Raw genomic sequence first — 22,815 nt, 5'->3', positions numbered from 1 at the left:
TAGTGAAATGAATAAATGAATCTTGTTTTTGCAGAGGTAATTTTAACCAGCTTGGCTATTTAGAAATAATACACTCTTCATTTTGTTTGTGGGTCTTTCCATCATCTCTGAAAATAGAACAAGTTAAAACACTCTAGAAGAGAGATCACGTGATGCACGGCTAGATAGCGGGTATCGTGCTGAGCTCCAGCCTCCTTCGTGCCCTTTTTCGCCCGAAAAACCTTGCCTTCGCCGCTTTGGTAAGCGGAAAGCAAACCCAGGGAGATCGGATAGCGTGGTGAATCGCTGGGGGAAATAGCGGAGCCCGAGGTGCAAGCGATGGCCACTAAACCGGCGAGGAAAGATGGGACACTGAGTTGCGCTGTGGAAACAAAGATGGCGGATGGAGAGGGAGAGAGCCCGAAATCGGTGAGCTCCGCGTGGGCGGCGGAGGTGGCGACGGAGGTCTTGGTTGTGCTGGGATCTTCAGTGGACACCAAGCTGCAGAAGATCACGGAGCAATTAGGAGGCATCGATGCCAAGCTGGAGAACATACAATCGGAGTTCTCCCAATGTAAACAGCGGCTCTCTGATGTGGAGGACCGAGTCCAGCAGCATGAGACCACACAACAGGACTTGAACGGCAAAGTGGAAAGATTGGAGAGCAAATTAGAAGACCTGGAAAATAGGGCCTGCAGAAGTAACATCAGAATGGTAGGTCTGCTTGAAAAGATTAAAGATGCAGAATTGAGAGACTTTTTGGAAAGCTGGCTCCCTAAAACTTTAAAGCTGCAATCGCTGGCTGGGCCCTTAAAGGGTGGAGCGCGCTCAACAGCTGGGGCCTGGGAACCCGAAAGACCCGTGCCCCAGAGTTGTTATTTTTAAAGTTCTCAATTTTGCTCACAAGCAAGAAATTTTCAGAGCCTTTCGGAAAGCTGGGACTGTACAATATGAGTACGCTACGGTGCGTTGCTTCCAGGACTTTTCGGCTGGGGTATCCATGCAGCGGCAAGCTTTTCGAGAGGTGTGTCAACTGTTATTTGCCAGGAAAAATACAATTTGCTTTGTTATACCCGGCCCGTTTAAAGATGTGGCACGATGGGAAGCAGACCATGTTCTCCTCGGCGGCAGAGGCACTGCAATTCGTGAATCGAAATTTGGCGGCTGAAGGACCAGCGTGAGTTGGCGTATGATGGGCTGATGGCGGAGCGCTGAGTATGGCTGTTCCTGGGGGCTGCAGTGGAGCGAGGCCACTAGGAGGTTTTTTTGGACAGAGACTTGTATAACCAATGGCTCGGAGAGCTGTAGCATCCTAAGGAACTGGGGGAATTGGTGAGAGGGTTCAAAATTTGCTTGTTAACACTATTTAAACTGTTTATATTATGTTATGCACATATGCACCCCATTGACAAGGGTTTAGATTTACTATACAATTTTGTGTCCGGATGGATTGGACTGGTTTAAGGTTACGAGGTGGAGATGGCTTGTGTTAAATATTCCTGTGGGAGCTTGCCCTGGAAGTGTTGGCTCTATTGGGAGTACAAGACCAACAGTTGGATATGTTCCAGGTTATATTGGGCTGTAGGAGAGAGTGTAACATAATTGGAGGAGGGTGGAGGGGGGTTCAGGGGGGGCAGGGAGTTCACGTGATCCGAGACCACGGTAATACTGTGGGGAGTTTCTAGGGGGAGGCAAGGAGGAGGGGGGATAGGGGTGGGTAGGAGGTATCCGACAGGGTGGAGTCCAACTCGATTTCAGGGACAAAGACAAAGGGGATTGGAGAAGGGAGCCCCATGGGCTGGGGGGATTTCTCTCATTTTGTTCAAATGTCTAATCTTTCTTGTGTTAATATTCGATTTCTAGTACACTGGGGTCACTTAAAATTATCTCTTGGAATATTGGGAGAGTTTCGTCCCCCATAAAGCAGACAAAAGTGCTCCAGGCACTGAAACGACAACAAGCGGATATAGCCCTTTTGCAGGAGACGTATCTGTCATCAAAAGAGCATTTAAAGTTTAAGACAGGCTGGGTAGGATCTTTGTTAGAGGCCCCAGCGGTGGGGAGGAAGGCTGGGGTACTAATTCTCTTTAGAAAAGGTTTACAAATGTGGATAAGATCACTTCCACAATAATGAGTTTGGAGGGACGATATATTGTGGCACAGATGGAAATCGGGGGGCCAGAAACTGGTGCTCTGTAATATATATGCCCCAAATGTGTTCAATAAGTTTTTTCAGGGGTTGATTTCCAAATTAACCAAGTTTAAAGGGGGGAATATTATCATGGGAGGAGATTTCAACTTAGTGGTCGACCCCCTGCTTGATAGATCTGGCTCTGGTGCTGGGAGTTCGGGAGAGGGTGCTCGGGCCTTATCCCTGCTTTGTGATGCATTGGATCTTGTGGATGTGTGGCGTATTTTACACCCATCGGATAGAGATTTTACTCATCTCTCCAGAGCCCATGCGTCCCAATCTCACATAGATTACTTGTTTGTTTCGAGCCCTCTCTTCTCGCAGATGGTGCAGGCAGAGATTGGTCCTTATGCGGTCTCAGACCATGTCTTGATATGGCTGAGATGGATGGGACCCATGAAGTGGGGTGGAATGCACCTTTGGAGATATCCCTTAGAGTTAGTAGTAGATCAGAAATTTCAGACATTTCTAACAGAGAGGATGGTGGATTATGAATTTCATAATGATATTCACAGACAACAGCCAACCCTTTTTTGGGAAGCAGAGAAAGCTGTATTGTGAGGGGATATTATTTCTTATTGTGCTAGAACTCGGAGGCTTCGAGACAAGGAGATTTTGCGTTTAGAGTTGCAGGTTCGCAAATATAGGAAGCTACATGGTCGGAATGCTACTGCTGAGAATAAGTCACTGCTTTTGGTCACGCAGAAAGAACTCAACAAATTGCTGCATCAGAGAGCTGTAAAGTCCCAGTTTTATTATAAATATAAACTATTCCAATATGGCAACAAGGCAGGGAAATTGTTGGCGAACATGGTGCGGAGTAAAAGTGGAGCCTCCAGAGTTCTACAACTGAAGGCTTTAAATGGGCAGTTATTGAGAACAGATCAGAGTATCGCAGACCGTTTTGGCCAGTTTTACGAGGCCCTATACGCTAGACTGGAAGATGAGGGGCTGAGTGCTGACATGTTTTTAGATTCTGTAGAATTACCCAAACTGTCCCCTCGACAGTTGCAGAGGTTAAATAGCCCCATTGTGGAGGGAGACCTTATGCTGGCATTGCAGCAAAGTGCTTCTCATAAAACGCTGGGTCCGGATGGCTATCGTATGGAGTTTTACAAGCAGTTCTATGAAAATCTTAAGAGACCGCTTTTGGCTTTGTTTAATTCCATGGTAGAGGAGCGGACTGTGCCGGAAACGATGAAGGTAGCTCAGATTGTAGTCATCCCGAAGGCTGGTACGGATATAGCAGACCCCGGATCGTATAGACCAATTTCCCTTCTCAACGTGGATGCCAAATTGTACGCTAAGATATTAGCAAATCGGTTAGCTCGGGTACTCCCAGATTTGGTAGAAGAGGCTCAAGTGGGGTTCATGAAAGGGAGGACAGCAGTTCGGAACCTCTGTGCTATACTGGCATCCTTAGAGACGGTGAAACATAAGCGTCTGGCTTCTCTGTTAATCAGTTTTGATGCAGAGAAAGCTTTTGACAGGGTGAGATGGCCCTATTTGTATGACACTTTGGAGCAATATGGTATCCAGGGGTTTTTTCTAGACGCGATTCAGGTGTTGTATCTGGAGCCTTTGGCATATGTCTGGGTAAAAGGGGCCCACTTCCGCTCATTTAACATCTTTCGAGGTGCAGGGGTGCCCGCTCTCTCCTCTACTGTTTGTGTTGTCCTTAGATCCACTGGTTAGAGCGATACAAACCCATCCAGAGATTAAAGGAGTGCCGATAGGTGTCTCGCAGTTCTTGCTGTTGGCCTTTGCGGATGACTTACTGGTGCACTTGACACAACCTTCCCAGTCACTCCCGGCTTTGTTAGAACTCTTTCAAGAATTTGGCGATTATGCAGGGTTCAAGCTTAACTACATGAAATCTTTGGCACTGGCCTCCTCAGAGGTGCAGAAGGGGGAGTGGGGGCAGATTTTTCCGCTCTGGTGGGCGCAGGGGTCGTTTTATTATCTGGGTGTTTGGCTGTCCACGAACTCAGTTGATATATATCGATTGAATGTGAATAGACTCCTAAGTGCTACGGAGACACGGGTGAAGAGCTGGGTGACCTTGCCCCTCCCGCTCCATGGGCGCATTCAGTTGTTTCGGATGGTGAAATTCCCCAGGTGGCTTTATTGTTTAAGGTTATTGCCCGTCCTTATATATCACCGAGATTTTGAAGTGTTATATCGCCTGCTTAGACGGTATTGTTGGGGGGGGGGGGGGGGCCAAACTACCATTACCTCTGTTGATGGGCCACTGGATGGAGGGAGGACTGGGCTTACCAGACTTGAAACGGTATAATAGGGCATGTCTATTGAGGCACTTTGGTGACTGGTTTTTTGACCGTGAAGACTATACACCCCGAAGAATAGAGGGTCAGTTCTTTGCCCCTTGCCATTTTTATTTTCTACTACAGGCGCCTAGAGCCAGCATTCCGGAACATCTGCGGAATAGCTTGTTGCTGACATCTTTGCAGTCTCTTTGGAAAGATCTGATGGGCATTTGGGGCTTACCAAAAAACACGTCGGATATGTTACCCATTTGCGGAAACTTACTTTTTAAGCCTGGGATGGATAATAGGACATTTCAGGTTTGGGGGCACTTAGGCATTAGTCGTCTGGAGCATCTTTTAAATAAGCAAGGGATGCTGTTAAATTTGGGAGCTTTAGGTATTGGTTATGATATGAACAACATTTTTGCCTATCATCAAATAACACACTATGTGAGGTCCTTAGTTTCGGAGGCTTTGAGATCCAGACATTGTCATCGGATGAGACAATTTTTGGAAGGAGAGGGAATGGATCGGCTTTCAGTCTCGAAGTTGTATAAGTTATTGGGGAAACTGCCACTTATGAAGGACAGAGAGTTAATAGGAATGCGTTGGGCTTGAGACTTAGCTAGGCCGGGACTGTCATTGGACTTTGATATATTGACTTCTCGGATTCCGGAGATAACCGGTAATGTCTATACCGAATTCTTCACAGAGCATACCTCACAAAAACCCAGCTTTTTCAGATGGGAGGGGTGGAAGACCCTTTATGTGAAAAATGTGGGAGATTGCCAGGATCTCTATTCCACTGTTTGTGAGAGTGTTTCCAGGTACAGCATTTTTGGACTGCTGTCTTGCAGTATTTGTCCTTTTTGCTGGGCTCTAAAATTGTCTGCTCTCTGATGGGTGTACTGCTAGATAAACATGAGATCTTTGTCTTACAGAGCACATCCGGGAGGCACCTGGTCTGCAAGGTCTGTTTGGTTGGTAAAAGGTTGCTACTCTGTCAGTGGGTGGGCAGTACTCTCCCGGATTTCTGGCACTGGAGAAATAGATTTCATGAGCTGATGCTTTGTGAGCATCGGGAATAAGAGGCTCCTCTAGGAGGAGGAAGACTTTCATAGACATTTGGGGCCCATACATCCAATCACTTCATACAAGAGGTAGAAGTCTATTAAATTCCCTTTGATTTTGAGGGAGGTGGGCATAGACTGCAGGTGGGTTCATCTCTGGAAGATACCTTAGTGGGGGTTGGCAGGGAGGGGAGGGAAGAGAGGGTGGGTACAGCATGGGGGGGGGAGACTGTGGGGTAGAAAAGGGATAATGGCACTACAAAGATGCGATGTGTTTCTCCTGCTTTGTGGGCGAATATTGTTGAACAGTATAGGGCGGGGAAGACATGAAGATCAGTAACGCAATGCAACAGCAAATAATGACCACAGACTGTTGTCAGTAATTTAGATTTTATTTCAAATTTTGTTGCACAGTACATAGGTTGCTATTTGATACATTTTAGAAGTTCATATATAGGTTTCTTGACAATGGTTATGTACGGAACTTCTCTATATACATGACAATGTTACGAAACATAGTAGTAAGAAGGTAGGGGGAGAGAAGGGGGGTGAGGGGAAGGGAGAATGGGGGGGGGGGGGAAATAAGGAAAAAAAAACAAAATGTTGATGACGTTCAGTTGTATTAGTACAGGTTTGAATTGATTTTATCAGAGGTGTACTGATTGGTATGAAACTGTTCAACTTGTGCATTCATTAATAAAAGAAAAATGATAAAGTAAAAAACAAAACAAAACACTCTAGAAGAGAGATATCTAGTAGCCAGAACAAACAGGAAATGAACAACCACTTTTTCAAGCTGCCAGAACTAACTATGTTTATTTAATCTTGTGACACACCTCAGTTATGGGTGTATCTGAAGCAGGAGAGCCTTGATCCCTAACAACCTAGTTTCTGTGCTGGATTCAGTATTGACAGCATTGTTGGATGAGATGAAGAGGGCAACGGATCACAGATCATCAGATTTTCTGATTCTGCTGGACCTTTCATCTTCCATTATTATCATAAGTTGCTACTGGATTTGCTCCAGAGTGCAGGGATTTGCTCCAGAGTGCAGGGATTCAGCGCAGGCATGGTTTCCATTCTTTTGATGGATATAGTCACACAACATGAACGGCAGACAGATATTTAGAAGCTCCTATGGTAAGTGCTGCAAGTGTCCCAATCATCACCAGTTTTTAATGTGGACATGCAGTCAGTGATGAACAGCAAGTGCTGTGGGTTTATAAGTACATAAGTAATGCCATACTGGGAAAAGACCAAGGGTCCATCGAGCCCAGCATCCTGTCCACGACAGCGGCCAATCCAGGCCAAGGGCACCTGGCAAGCTTCCCAAACGTACAAACATTCTATACATGTTATTCCTGGAATTTTGGATTTTTCCAAGTCCGTTTAGTAGCGGTTTATGGACTTGTCCTTTAGGAATCCGTCCAACCCCTTTTTAAACTCTGCTAAGCTAACCGCCTTCACCACTTTCTCCGGCAACGAATTCCAGAGTTTAAATACACGTTGGGTGAAGAAAAATTTTCTCCGATTTGTTTTAAATTTACTACACTGTAGTTTCAACGCATGCCCCCTAGTCCTAGTATTTTTGGAAAGCGTGAACAGACGCTTCACATCCACCTGTTCCACTCCACTCATTATTTTATATACCTCTATCATGTCTCCCCTCAGCCTTCTCTTCTCCAAGCTGTATAGCCCTAGCCTCCTTAGTCTTTCTTCATAGGGAAGTCGTCCCATCCCCGCTATCATTTTAGTCGCCCTTCGCTGCACCTTTTCCAATTCTACTATATCTTTCTTGAGATGCGGCGACCAGAATTGAACACAATACTCAAGGTGCGGTCGCACCATGGAGCGATACAACGGCATTATAACATCCTCACACCTGTTTTCCATACCTTTCCTAATAATACCCAACATTCTATTTGCTTTCTTAGCCGCAGCAGCACACTGAGCAGAAGGTTTCAGTGTGTTATCGACGACGACACCCAGATCCCTTTCTTGGTCCGTAACTCCTAACGTGGAACCTTGCATTAATAAAAGGGCATGATGATCAGCCTTTTCTAGCCTACAAAAAAAATTTAGCCAAAGTATTCTATCAATTGGTCAAAGACGTTTGAAGTTTGCAGTAGTGGCTGGCAGTGAATAATTTATTGATAAATACAAATAATACAAATATTATGGGTCAGTCCTGTCTTGTAGAAATTAGATCTTAACTCTTTAAAATAGCTAGAGCTGGTGTCCCAGTAGGAGCTGAAATGAAAACCGGATTCTGCTGTAACACTGGAGGCTGAAATTTACTCCTGGGGGAATTCTGTACAAAATAAAATCTAAGAATTATGTGCAAGAGTAGAAAACAGTACTGTGAGAAACATGAAGCAACACCAAAAATAACCCCCCACAATTGCCACACCTCTAAAGATACCTTCCACTAATGCTCCACCCCCCCCCCCCCAAGAAACTGCCCTCAATACCTAAAAATATCACTCCCTGAACAACTAGCCCTTGCAACTGCACCACCATCCTACAAACTGCCCCCTCTCAAAAAAACTATTGCAAGTGCCCCATCACCTTGTATACTGCTTCTACCTAAAAAAAACACCTAACGCCTGCAATTAGCCCACCACCCTCTCAAACTAACCCACCCCAAAAGCTGCACCCTGCAACTCTCCACTACCTCACAAATTATCCTCACCTCTAAAAAATTATCCCTCCCACAACTGCCCCACCACCCTGCAATCTGTCTGTCACCCATATACACACAACACATGCATATGGGTGGCAGGCTTCCAGCAAAAAATAAAATAAAGTGTAGGAGACTGGGTGTCAGTCCTAGCTCTAAAAGTATATCAAGCCCCCTGTTTTTCTTTCTCTGGCTGAAGAACTTGCTTGTTTTGCAGTTTCACCCAGCTGATATGAGGTCAACTAATAGAGGTGTCCCATCTGACCCCTAGTGGAGCCACAGCTGCTTCTTCCAGCCCTTATGCTTTACAGTCCAAAAGTTGTCGGTTCAAACAATTCTTCTGAATGATAACGGTGTCAGTCATCTGAGCTGCTGCAAAGTCCTGCAGGTTAACTCCATCCTAGACCAAATCTAAGCACCTTACCAGGACGCATGAAGGCTACTAGTTACCCTCAGCTTGTTTCTATTAGTGAATAACACTATTTTGCCTGCCATTAACTGTACTGTCTTCTCCCAAGATAGAGGACGAGATTGCTGGAATGTTAGATGGTTGGCTCTGGCCCTTGGCCTAGATTTGGACCTGCTAACTCTCCATCAGGACCACTGTCAACCATGTCAGGTGCCCAAGACCACAATTCACTGCTGAGCTTAGCAGACTCATCTACATGGTGCAAAATAACCATGAAAAAGACTCTCAATTAATTTACTGCCAGCAACAACTGATCCCTTTCAGCCTCCTGAGAGACAGAAATCTTATGACACTAAGCTAACGGAAGTTTCCCTGAAAGGAGTCTGAACTGGGAGAAGCACATGTGGGACTGAGCCCAAGGTACAACATATAGATCCACTGCCTTGAAGCCTAGAGCCTGCAGAAAAGCTTATCCTCGGGGAAAAGGAAGAACAGACAGATCTGAACACTGGTAGTGAAGTCTTGAACTCTTGAAGTCAAAAGCAACAAGACCATTGTTCTTAAAAAAAGAGTTCCCTCATGCTTCAGAAATTAAGCCTTTGCCGAGATCTGATTATGTGATTTTTTTTAGGCCGACTACCTGAAAGTCTGTATTAGTGTAAGTAGTTGTGTTGAATTTTATATATATTTGTAATCTGCTTAGGTGTAAGTGGAGGTATAAATAAGGATATTTATTTATTCTTCAGGATAATCAACAGCACAGGGGATACACATCTGCAGTATCCTATTACAGCCAATTTTTTCTGTGCGGACTCAATTTACTACCCTTTACCAGAGAGGAAAATGGAGTCGTGAGAAGAGAACCGGAAGCCGTCAGTGAGATATCCATGATTGCAAATATGAGAAATATCTGGTGACAGCCCCTTCTGTGTATCTATATAGGATCTGAGACCTCAAGAACAGGCAGATTCACAGCACTTGAGCCCAAAATCCCACGGCTCACCATAACAACACCTAACACTGCCCCTGAAATCTACACTCAGGGCAAATGGAAGTTCCCTTGAGTATTGTTCAACTATTACTACTTATAATATCTATAGCTCTACTAAACATATGCAGCACTGTACTGAAAAGACTCCCAAGTGCTGCTGTGAAGGAGTACAGCCAGAACATAGCAGCTTGCAACAATATGGGGTCTACCCCGTCAAACCAACTGTACAGGACTAATTTTCTGTGGAAAGGAGGGAGTGGTTCATGGCCTCTGAATTTGTACCAACCAGAACTAGTAGTGGTGGGGAAAAGTTGCTTGTGTTTGGATGTGATTATGACAAAATCCCAGATCTTTGGTCTGAGCTCTAGAAGCATTATTCTGTCTCAGTGCGATCCCGATTCAACACTCGCTTGCTGATGGAGAAATACCGTTGGTAAATTAATCTATATTGGCTTTGCACAGTGACATTTTGCTATGACTGAATATTGAAAACCCCTGAATTTTTAGCCTTGTAGATACAAGTAATTCTAGCAATAGGTACTTCAATTCCAAGCTCATTTTTCTTCAATTTGCACAGATTAAACATGTATCCACAAATGTAAAATAACATGCACTTGATACCTCTGATGTTACAATTATTTTGGATTTTTTAAACAATTATGTCATGTTCAAACTTGACAGAAGGAAGGAATGAAGGAAGGAAAGGAAGACACAAAGACAGACAGAAAGAAAGAATGATTCACTGTTAAGTCATAAAACATATTACATTGTTCAGCTATTATATAGATCAGTGTTTTGAAAGCTTAAGGCACCCCTACATGTTCCAATATGTTGTGCAGCAGACCAACCTTGGGAGAGGATGCCAAAAGACAAGATAGGGGATGCCCTGACAGTCCTAGTAGAGACTATAAGAACTAAAAAAATGCAACTTAGGAGAAGGAAGATGAGGAGATGTTGCATGTAAAATGCATGCTGCCCACAGCAGGTTCCTGCTATCCATGCCCCACATGCTGCCTTTACATCTCACTTTCCAGGACTCTTGCTGTGTCTAGGACAGAGACAGGCATGTGTGACTGTATGTGTGCTCAGAAAGAAGCAGCTACTCGTTTAAGAACCACTAATGTTGTCTCTGGTTGCTGCAAGGTGCTGAGAGCACAGCCCATGTGCTGTCCTGGATCCAAGCATCAGGCAGAGGTGACTTTTTTCCATGACATATCTACTACTATTTATTTCTGTAGTGCTACTACATGTATGCTGTGCTGCGTTCCTACTCGCCAGTGCTTACAATCTTCAAGACAGACAGACAAACAAACAAACAAGAGAAGTATGAAATTAGGGCATTTCATTTATTAATGGAATGATTACAAAAAAATCTGATCAGACCTGAAAGAACAACAGTATGCCATGGTGTACAGGTTGGGAAAGATGTTCCAGCAGAAATCCACCTGGGTGGAGAACTCTATGGTCCCACGGGAGTGAACAAATAGAAGGGAAGAAAGTGGGAAACAGACCACGGACTCCAGACACAAGGAGGACAATCTTAATGCTTGAGAAGATTTATTGATCAAAGACTCAACACAATGCTGTGTTTCGGCCTAACGGCTTGCATCAGAAATCCTATCGACAAAAGGATCTCAAAATCTCCAGATGTGAAGCTTTTTCAATTGAATCAGTACATTGGTCTTGATAAAGACCTTTGTTATAAACAATGCGAGCTTTCAAATCTGATTAACAAGGCTCGCACTTATATCAAAAATAGGGATGTATGACATTTTAGAAAAACACCTTCATTTATTTCATGGGATTCTATTTCAACAAATTTGACAAAAACTGTACTATTTGTCATCTTACCCAACTTTGGAAACACTATTAAATATTCTGCATTGCACTGGGGACATGCAACTCTAGCTGTACTGTTTCCCCTCTGTTTCTCGTCCACCCAACGCTGTAGACAAGCCTGGTGAACCCATTTCGTAGAACCTCTGCATCTGCAAGGCCTCACCCATTCTGCTGTCCGATCATCTTCATCAGTAGCAAAACATACCCAGCAACTCCTACAAATTAAACAAAAAAAAATTCACTAGTTAAACAAAACAAACAAAAAACAAACAAACAAACAAAAAAACCTTATTGAGGCATTTTCTGAAGTAAATATTTAATTTTGTAGCACTGCATTATCTAAACCCAGATGTTCTGTGCCAAAGGCTAATCCATTCAACTGCCTCTCTTCCTAGAAATCAAAAAAATCAGTAGAAAACATTATACAACCTTGTCTGTGCATCCTATGCATTACTGTATAGGTTTGATAAATACTTGCTCTGTAAGTATGTAAATATGTACATGAAAATGACATATGAGCTGCGGGTGAAAGGGGATATATATGTGATGGGATGTTTGCCAAGCACGTAAGAAAGCAGCTTTGACATCCCCAACAGACATGCCTGGAGGTGTTGAACTAATTATGACAGGTCTCTTTAAAATAAGATTTTCTTCAGCTCTTTACAGAGACTTTCCAATTCCAAGCCAGCAGAATCAGAAAGAGCACAAAATCTGGCTACTGTTCTTTCTAAAATTTCATTTTTCATTATAAGGAAAAACACATTTTAAAAGAGAATACATGTTTATTCCAACCTGAAAGAATAAGCCCAAGAAGCCACCCAAACTTATTCCTGGTCTGAGCAGTGCAGCAGATAAAAATCATGAATCTAAGTTAAATAAATAACCCTTCGGGGTGGGGCCTGAAGTAAAAAAAAAAAGCCTGATCATGAACAGTATATGTGGATTCTGTTTCCAGCATTCTCTAAATTTCTTTTCTGATTATTTTAAATAAATCTCTGAGCTGAGTATTTCACAACAGCAAAACAACATCTGATTATCTCCTTTTACAACAGGAGGTAAACTAGACATTTGGCCACTGATCATCAAGTGGGAGTCCAAACTGCCAGGCATGAAATGAGAGCCCTATATTTTTAATCTAAGACTGTATTCAATGAAGGTTATACCTCGGTGGAATATGAAGAGTCAGATGTCATATAAGTGGACTAAAATACTTTCACTAAAAAGCACAGGCATACATACAAAGTTTGTCTGATATTTCTCTGTGACTGAATTGCTGCTTCAGCAGTGTACTACTGATGCCCTGTTATTCATGATCTAAAATTTGCAGCATTTAGTTACCTAAATGCTTTTCTATATGTTCCATCCAAGCATTATACTGAAACTTTTAAGAATAATTTTCAATATTTTTAAGATCATAACCCACCTTCCTATCTTATTGGTTTCACAAATCCTCATTCCTTCTGGTTATAAGTATTTTGACCCATATATTACAAGTATACTGTTCCAAACCGTGGAAGACCTACACAAAGAATCATATGATACCTTTTGTATAATTAAAGCTCTAGAAAGTTATGAATAATGAATAGCAAATCTCTTGTATTCAACCATCACTCTTCTCTTTCAATAGCAGGGGACAGGGAATGTAGCAGGAAGAGCTAAATAAAACCATTTCAACGTAAGTATCCTAGTTCATGCCAGACTTTCCATTTTCTTCCACTAAATGAAACATGAGCTTGAACGCAGTACAGAATGAGGCCAGTACTCACATAATAGTGAAGGCTGGCTAGGTGACACAATGAAATCCTGACCATATGAAGAATTAAGTGGCCTAGTGGTTAGGGTGGTGGACTTTGGTCCTGGGGAACTGAGGAACTGAGTTCGATTCCCACTTCAGGCACAGGCAGCTCCTTGTGACTCTGGGCAAGTCACTTAACCCTTCATTGCCCCAGGTACAAATAAGTACCTGTATACAATATGTAAGCCGCATTGAGCCTGCCATGAGTGGGAAAGCGCGGGGTACAAATGTAACAAAAAATAAAAAAATAAATCAAGTAATGACAATTCTGGAATTTTCAGCCAAAACGTTTTATTAGCCCTACAAGCTGCTAGAGTTCAATTTTATAAAATGCGGCACAAAGCAATAAACCATAAACATTTTTGTTTCAGACAATAAGACCACATTTCATTTGCTAACATGAATGGCATCTTGTTTCATACATACACGTGGCAGCTGAACCAGCATTTTGAAAGCTTACAGAACAAAGCTGAACTACACACAACTAAAGCCAACAAACTTTAAGTGAGATTAAATGAGCTGAAAACTGCATGCTCTACCCATGGCACAAAGGCATGCCTGCATAACTGCATAACTGTGGTACTGTATTTTTGAGTTTCTGTGTGGATTTAGGGGAGGAGGGGACCTGTTAATTGACAGCTGAGTGGATGGGAGCTGTAATCATCAGAGGACTGACAGGGAGATGATTAAAAGGTAAATGTAGGAGCTAGAGGCCACTAGCACCCAAATTTACCTGCACACAGTGATCAGAGGACTATGGCGTGCAAAAAAATGATCGCACCAGGGAATACTGCAGAGCTCATTTAAATGAGCTAATTGGTATTCACCCCTCATGAAAAGAGAACTGCTCCTGCTCTCCTACTGCCTTAACCCTATGCAGCTCAATGCTGGTGTTAGAGCAGGGGGGGGGGGCTCTCCCCTTAACCCTAACAAGGCAGCCCGTGAAGTTAAACTCCACCCCATGCATCTCAGGATGCACTGGGGAGGGCAGGGTGCTGCCATTTTGAGGTGGCGCCTGCCCCTGCTCCTTCACCTTACAAGGTAATGGAGAGGGGGTTGGGGGGGACCCCTCCACCACTAGCTCACTAGGGAAAGCTTTCAGGGAGGGAGGGAGGGTCAGGTCGAACCTTGTATTGCAGATCACATTGGACCCATGGCAGCAGCCAGGGGGAGGGGACTGAGGACAGTGGTCTCACTGGACCACCAGGTTAGATTTTTGTACTTGTGTGCGGGGTTCCGAGGGTCTATTGGACTCCCAGAGCTGAAACAGACAGCCCGCGTCCTGGGCATACGTTCAAAAGTTGTGCTTAACACACAACTTTCGATTGCATGTTCTAGGTGCCATCTGTCCACTTACTCCTTCATGATGAAAGCTAATAGAGTGCATATCTTTTGCATACCATTAGCTTCGATCAAGAGGGAGTTAGTTTAGGGCGCCACTGTGGCAGTAAACTCTGGCACTGTTCTGTGCGGTGAAGTTTTGATCATCGGGCCATGAGTGAATGAGTGCATGGGAGTATTATGAGCATCAGAAAACCCGAATGAGTGCACAGATGGATATGAGCGAGCGAGGTAAGGTTAAATTTAGTCATACCTGTTCATTTTCTTTTTTAATCCTGCTGCAGCATTTTGCACAATTGGGTTGTATCCCCTTCCTACGAGAAGATGGTGGTAGACAAACGGATTTCTTCTAGTGACCTCACTGGTATAAAGGCTGGTCCTCTCTGGAAAACTCCCGTATGTCTCTGCCAATGCAGCGGAAGTTACCAAATGCCACTCCCATGCCCCATCTAACCACTGCAGCACTACATTTTTATTTGTTCTTTTTTTTTTCAAACAAAAAATTAAAAGAACATGAGAGAAGCAGAGAAATAGAGTCTTGAACTGGTCTTCCGGAGTGGGATGCAAACTGGTGCAGCAGGACTACAGGAAAAGAAATTAACAGGTATGACTAAATTTCACCTTCCTTAGTATTCAGCTGCACCAGTCTGCACAAATGTGATGTACACAAGCAGAATCTCACTGGGTGGGGGAAGACAAGGCCCCCTGAATGACTGCTCTGGACAGCATAGCCACCTTCTAATGTTTCACAAAAGAATGGAGCAATGACCAGATTGCCACTGTGGATATCCTCAGGTGGGACAGATCTAGCCTCTGCTCAAGATGCATATTGGGCATGAGTTGAGTGTGCTCTTAGGCCTGAAACGACCTGCTTGTTCTTGCAAATATAGATGGTTTCAATGGCTGCCTTCATCCAAGATGCAATGGAAACCTTTGACACAGCTTGGTCCTTATGTAGCCACAGAAAACAACGAACAAATGATTAGAGATATGGAAGGCAATCATCTCCTGCAAATTACAGCAGAACTCTGTGGACATTCAATTTATGGAGTTTCTTGGTTCTCAAGTATGTATCCCAATTCAAAACAGAGGGCAGACAGACTTCCTAATTCATACAGAAAGGAGAACTCACCTAGGAGAAATGCTAGGATGTGTGCGATCTGAGCAGAGAAGGAGGGAAGTCCGCATTCATAAGACCAGCCATCTGAAAGTCCTCCATACCCTCACGTACGCCATGGATGTACAACATTTCCGAGCCTGAAGCAAGGCAGTAATAACTGAATCAGAATAACCTTTTCATCTCAACCAAGCCCTTTCAACGGCCAAGCCATAAGACCAAAGGGGTATGGATCCTCCATGAGCACCGGACCTTGTTTCTGTAGGCCACGTACCTGTGGAAGATGAAAAGAACCCAAGCCCAGCAGTCGAATCAGGCCCACATACCATGGCCCCCGAGGCCAATCCGGGGCTACGAGAAATATTTGACCCCATTGCAATGCGATCCTTTTCAAACACACGACCCACCAAGGGCTGAGGAGGAAAGACATACAGTGGATGCTTCACTGCATCCCTGGCCAGACACACATCAATCCCCATCGAGCCGGGTTCTTTCAGACAACTGAAGAACTAGGGCACTTTGGCATCTCTTTTCATCATCAAGACCAGAAGCGGAGAATCCCATCAGTCCACTAACAGCTGAAACCCCTAGGCTGGATAGTTCCCATTCTCCCGGGTCCAAGGAGTTGCTACACAGAAAGACAGCCTTCACATTCAAAGATCCTGCGATATAAGCTGCCGACAAGCAGAAAAGATTTTTCTCCACCCAAATCACGAAGGAGGCTGCCTCCGCCACCATCAGACGACTGCAGGTCCCACCTTGTTTGTTGATATAAGTCACTGCTGTTGCATTGTCAGACCAGGGCCCCTGCCAGAAAGGGAGCGAAGTCATGTAAGGCATTTCACACTGCCCTGAGCTCCAAGTGATTTATTGACCATTAAGACTCCTGTTCTGTCCAGGTGCCCTGTGCCACATGTAATGCACTCTTCAACCTGAATTGCTGGCATCCGTTGACACCACATTCCACTGTTATTGGAAAGGGAACTCTGATAGTCAAATTCCTGGGCAACAATCACCACTGCATACTCCATCTGGCAACCAGTGTCACTGACCACAGAACCTGGACATAGTTCTAGACTCTGGGCCTGCCTTAACAAGGAAAACTTGTTGAACCAGCTTTGATCTCCTGTGCTCCGTGAGGAAGATCCTCTCCAGTGCTGTGTTGAATACAATGCCCACATAATCCAGCATCTGCAATGGAGTTAGTCTACTCTTCTCAAAATTGATAACTCAACCGAATTGGATGAAGCACGAATGAGCCAGTTGTTGAGAAACCAGTGAACTCTGAATCCCTGGTGCTGAAGGAAGGATGCCACCATCACCATAACCTTGGTAAACGTTCTCTGAGCCATGGTTAGACCGAAGGGCAAAGCATTGAACTGGAAGTGATGGCCCAGCACTGGAAAATGTAGAAACCTCTGATGCGGCAGCCATATGGTCATATGCAAATATGCCTCCTTGAGATTGAGGGAAGTGAGAAATTCTCCCTCTTGAACTGAGGCAATGAGTGCTGTTATTTTCCATGTGAAAACGGGACACTTGGAGGTAGCAGTTTAGACTTTTGAGATCTAAGATCGGAAGAAAGATGCCTTCCTTCTTTGGAACAATGAAGTAGATGGAGTATCTATCTGTCTTGCTTCAGTTTGGCCTGGGGAACTGAACAATGGCTAGGAGCACTAGCGAGGAATCTTCAGTGGCCTGATTCTCGACTGCCTTGGTTCCCTTTCAAAAAAGAGACTGTAAGAACGCAGGAGCAACTAGGCCGATGAATTCCTTGTAACCTTGTAAGAATATCCAGAACCCATTGGTCTAACGTGATTTTGGCTGACTCCTCCCAAAACTCCTGAAGACGTCCTCCCACCAGAGGAAGAGAAGAGTGGACCAGCCTCACATCACTGTGAAGCTCTGGCGGCACTGGAAGCTCCAGGAGACTGAGAGGATTTCCAGTCAGCCAAGCCACTCCAGGGAATTTGGTAGCTGTTGCAACCAACGCAACATTACTCTAACCATGTATTTCCCACATATATTGGTCTAAGCTTGCAACTTGCTGCACTTCCACAACCTAGCCCTTTCAAGAGTCAATCCATAAGACAAAATCTTGCCGGATTTGGCAAGAATACCAACCCTTGGGACAACAGTCTGGCCATCTCTGGAAACCGAAGCCCGGACTCTATGACAAGTTGCTTTAGATCGGCATATCAAGGCCGTCTCGATCAATTGGGAGCTACCAAAATCACCAGGCCTGTATGTCTTTCTACCCTTTAAATGACTCTGCTGAGTAACAGCCAGGGTGGAAACACATACAGAAGACCTGGCCGTCATCGACGAAGTAACATGTCTAATCCCTCAGAGGTCTGTTTCTTTCTGCGACTGAAGAAATGTGGAACCTTGGCATTCTGTCGAGTCACCATCAAGTTTATCACCAGGCAGCCCCACCTCTGAACTTCTGAGTCGAACGCCTCTGCACTGAGATACCATTCCCCAGATGTAGAGATTGCTGAGGAAATCCGCCTGCACATTGAGGACTCCCACCACATGAGAGGCTGACAGATCCAGGAGATGCTTTTCTGCCCACTGCATAATTTCCCCAGGTCTCCTGCACTAGTCTGGGACTCCTCGTACTTGCTTGCAGGTTGAGGTATGCCACTGCCGTTGCTTTGTCTGACAATACTCGCACTGACTTGCCCTTGATGAGCTCCTGAAAGTGCACCAGTGCAAGTCGAATCACCCCGTCTCCAATAGATTGATGGAGCAACTGGTTTCCTCTTCTGACCACATCCCTTGTGTTGGCTGACCTAAGCACAGAGCTCCCCAGCCTCTATCCATTGGGGAGAGTCCAGCAGCCATCCCGCTGCCAAATTGGACGACCACAGCCATCAGTGGAGATCAAGCCAAACCGCCCATGGTAAAGGCAATCTGACCTCCAACGAATCTCTCTGGGGAGACCACCTGGACAGCAGTGAATTCTGAAGACTCCTCATGTGAGCTCTGGTCCACTGTACCGCTTCGATAGACCCTAAAACCTGAAGATAAAGCAGAGCCAGAGGACTCTGCTGACTGTGGAGATCTGACACCTGCTGCTGTATCTTGAGAATGCACATCTCCGGAAGAAACACGTTTCCCTGAAGCGTGTCGAATGTCACTCCTAGATAATCCAAAGTCTGTGATGGCACCAAACAGCTCTTGAGTGGATTGATCACCCAACCTAGAGATTCTCGGAATTGGACTACCTGCACTGTAACCCGACAACTTTCCTGAAACAATTTTGCCCGGATCAACCAAACCTACAGGTAGGGATGTACCAAAATGCATTTCTGGCGCAGAGCCGCCGCAACTACCACCATCACCTTGGAGAAAAACCAAGGAGCAGTGAGTGGCTAGACCAAACAGTATTGCAGAAACTTGAAAACAGCAGCCTAACACAGCGAATTGGAGGACTTGCTGATGTGACTGGCGAACTGGAATGTGGAAATAAGCTTCCATGAGGAACTCTCCCAAGTGAATGGCCAAAATGACTGACCTGAGGGTCTCCATTTGAAACAGTGCCACTCGAAGAGCCATTTTTACTCTTTTGAGATCCAGAATAGGACGAAACGAACCTTCCTTCTTCGGGACCACAAAACAGGTGAAATATCTGCCCCTGCATTGCTCCTGAACCAGCACCAGATAAACTGCCCGTAACGTGATCAATCTAGCCAGAGTGTCTCTTACTGCTACAGCCTTCACCCGACAACAAAGAGATTCCAGAGAAACATCCCACAATTATTTAGCGAACTTGAGAGTGTAACTGTCTCGAATAATTCTGAGAACCCATTGATATGAAGTAACTTGGGCCTAGCTCAAGCTCCCCCCAACGACCACCTACCGGTACTGGAGTCTGGACCTGCAAACCTTCATTGTGCCGCATGACCGGAAGCCTGGGAAGGAAGGAGACTGTCCCTGCCTCCCGCCAACCACTTCGAATGGACTGATTGCGCTGAACAGGACCTTTGAAAAAGGGTCCCCCTCTGCCAGCATGAAAATGCCTAACCTCAAGTCCCCAGCCTCATAACGAAGAAAACCCCCAGCCAACCACCCCAGGACAGTGCTCCAGAAGTTGAAGCACCTTAGTAGCTCCTAAATGTTTGACTAGCTTATCCAAATCTTCTCCAAACAGAAGAGACTGCCAAAGGGAAACCTACTCAGTTTAGACTTTTGAGTTCTGTGAGCCGAAACGCCTAAAGCCATGGATTTTGCCAACGCCAGAAGCAAATCATAGAGGGCATCAGACAGAACGGCTGAGCCCATTTCAATCTTCAAAACCTCCTGATCAATAAGACAGAAATCATTCGCCTCTCTATCAAACACCCTTTCCGACCACCGGAAAGACGCCCAAGCCACGAGAGCTCCCGAGAACTGCCAAGGCTGAAACATCAAAGGCATGCTTCAAAAAGTGTTTCTATCCTGCAGGTCCGTACCCCCATCCACCAGGACCGTGTTCTTCTTAGTCATTGCAGATACCACTGCATCCACTACTGGAGGTTTGAGCCAATCCTTATCTTGTTCAGGAACTGGGTATAGGCGAACCATAGACCGAGCCAGCCTAAAGGGAGCATCAGGGACATCCCACTGTGCTTGCTCTATGTCCCTGATATCTTGATACATAGGGTCCACCATGCGCCATGCACCCAGTTCTTGATCCTCTTCAAACTTTAAGGTACTTGCCACCAGAGAAATCAATTCTTGCAAGTCTTCTTTATGAAAAATCCAGGTCACTAAGGGATCCTCCTCAGTGGCAGAGCTTCTGCCCCTGAGAAGGGATCTTCTTCCTTTCTCATAATCTTGTGAATCAAGCACCTAGGGATTACAAATCCATACCTTCCTCAATCTCCTGGTCTTCCCAGGAAACACAAGATCTTTTAGTGCCAGAAACTGAGCCCCTAACAGGGTTTGGCCTGCAAAGATGATTGAGAAGACTGGCACAATAAATATGCTTTATATATTGCCAAAATGAAGTCTGGGGGGGGGGGGGGGGGGAACTCCCCTCCGGGGGCCCTCCCTGCACTCCTAACAGTTGCCAGCTGGATCTGTTTATCAGCACAGATGAAACCGCCAAACTGGAGGCACCATCAAGACTGCTCACCCCCAAAGTCACTGAAACCGCTGAAAGCTCCTTCTCCGACGCGGTGCATATTCTACAAACACCGTCAGCTGAGACCCCCCCCCCATGCTGATAAATTCTTCATCTCAAAACCATAGAGGCAAAGAACACCAGAACTTGACGAATGGCTTATGAGCAAGTGAAATGAAAAAGCCCCATCTAGAATTCATGATCTGAAGGGTACCCAAAGAGATGCCAGCTTTCCAGAATGTTTAGTTTATATAATATAATAAAACGCACCGTGAACGTTCTGAAGACAACGTTCTGAAGTCACTCAAACACTCCCCTGAAGGGTTCGTGGATTCATGGTGTGAAGCCAGCCAGCCGTCTCTGCCACGCCCTCGCGTCAAACGTCATGACGTCGAGGGCGGGAAAAAAAAAAAACAAATGGATCGCACCCACGCACGGTACGTTTTATTATATTAGATTTACCTCCGTGGTGGCGGTTCCGGCAGCGCGTCAGGAAGGAGGCGGCGCTCCCGACGTCTCTAGCCTTCCCTTCGCAGTGTTCCGCCTTCTTCTGACGTCAAGGATGACGTCAGAAGAAGGCGGAACAAAGCGAAGGGAAGGCTAGACGTTGGGAGCGCCGCCTCCTTCCCTGACGCTGCCGGAACCGCCACCACGGAGGTAAATTTAAAAAGAAAAACAAAAGAAAAGGGATGTTGGGGGGAGAGAAGAGGGTGGGCAGTAAAGTTGAACAATGGGAGCAGGAGGGCAGGGGAGAAACGACAGCATGGATGCGAAGGGGGGGGCATGGATGCGAAGGGGGGGGGGAGAAGAGGGCGGGCCAGGCTGGGACATGGGAGAGAGTGGAGCATGGATGCGAGGGGGGGTCATGGAAGGGAGAGAGGGGAATTGCTGGAAAAGGATGAATGGAGGGGGCAGGGGACAGAGGAGCATGGATGGGCATGGATTGGGAGGGCAGGGCTCAGGGAGAGAGGGGAATTGCTGGAAAGGGATGAATGGAGGGGGCAGGGGGCAGAGGAGCATGGATGGGCATGGATTGGGAGGGCAGGGCTCAGGGAGAGAGGGGAATTGCTGGAAAGGGATGAATGGAGGGGGCAGGGGACAGAGGAGCATGGATGGGCATGGATTGGGAGGGCAGGGCTCAGGGAGAGAGGGGAATTGCTGGATAGGGATGAATGGAGGGGACAGATGGGCATGGATGGATATGGATTGCAGGGCAGGGCTCAGGGAGAGAGGGGAATTGCTGGATAGGGATGAATGGAGGGGGCAGGTGACAGAGGAGCATGGATGGGCATGGATTGGGAGGGTAGGGCTCAGGGAGAGAGGGGAATTGCTGGAAAGGGATGAATGGAGGGGACAGATGGGCATGGATGGATATGGATTGCAGGGCAGGGCTCAGGGAGAGAGGGGAATTGCTGGAAAAGGATGAATGGAGGGGGCAGGGGACAGATGGGCATGGATTGGGAGGGCAGGGCTCACACTCTCTCTCTCATATACAATGTCTTTCTGACTCTCACTCTCACACACTATGTCTCACACTGTATCACATTCACTCTCTATGTGCCACACAGAGGCATATTTTCAAAGCACTTAGCCTCCCAAAGTTCCATAGGTTTCTATGGAACTTTGGAAGGCTAAGTGCTTTGAAAATGAGCCCCACAGTCACTCACACACTCGCTTGGTCTCATACACTCACTCTCACAGAGAATCTGTGTCTCACACACACTCTCTCTCTCACTCACACACACACTCTCTCTCTCACTCACACACACACTCTCTCTCACACTGTGTCTCACATACACACTTGCACACACTCTCATTCTCACACACACACTCTCTCACAAACACACTCATACCCAGACTCACTCTCTCTCTCACACACACACACTCACACTTTCACTCTGTCTCTCACACAGTCACTCTCACATACACTCTCCCAAACATACACACTCCGAGGAAAACCTTGCTAGCGCCCGTTTCATTTGTGTCAGAAACGGGCCTTTTTTACTAGTAGTATATAAATTGTGAA

The 22,815-nt window shown here is 45.6% G+C and overlaps 1 protein-coding gene across 1 annotated transcript in view; it reads right to left on the bottom strand.

The window, feature by feature from the left end:
• The window catches only part of MARCHF5 (membrane associated ring-CH-type finger 5), a 54,434-nt gene that overhangs the window by 27,217 nt on the left and 4,402 nt on the right, over positions 1-22,815 (bottom strand). Inside the window, exon 2 of the mRNA XM_030203003.1 lies at positions 11,439-11,641. Coding sequence (XP_030058863.1) covers positions 11,439-11,641 — 203 coding nt within the window. The remainder of the gene's footprint in view (positions 1-11,438; positions 11,642-22,815) is intronic.

The sequence above is a fragment of the Microcaecilia unicolor genome, chromosome 5 (genome assembly GCF_901765095.1).
Source record: "Microcaecilia unicolor chromosome 5, aMicUni1.1, whole genome shotgun sequence".
In the NCBI taxonomy this organism is placed as follows: Eukaryota; Metazoa; Chordata; class Amphibia; order Gymnophiona; family Siphonopidae; genus Microcaecilia; species Microcaecilia unicolor.
Note: the sequence above shows the minus strand (reverse complement) of the source record. Positions and strands in the feature narration are given on the sequence as shown.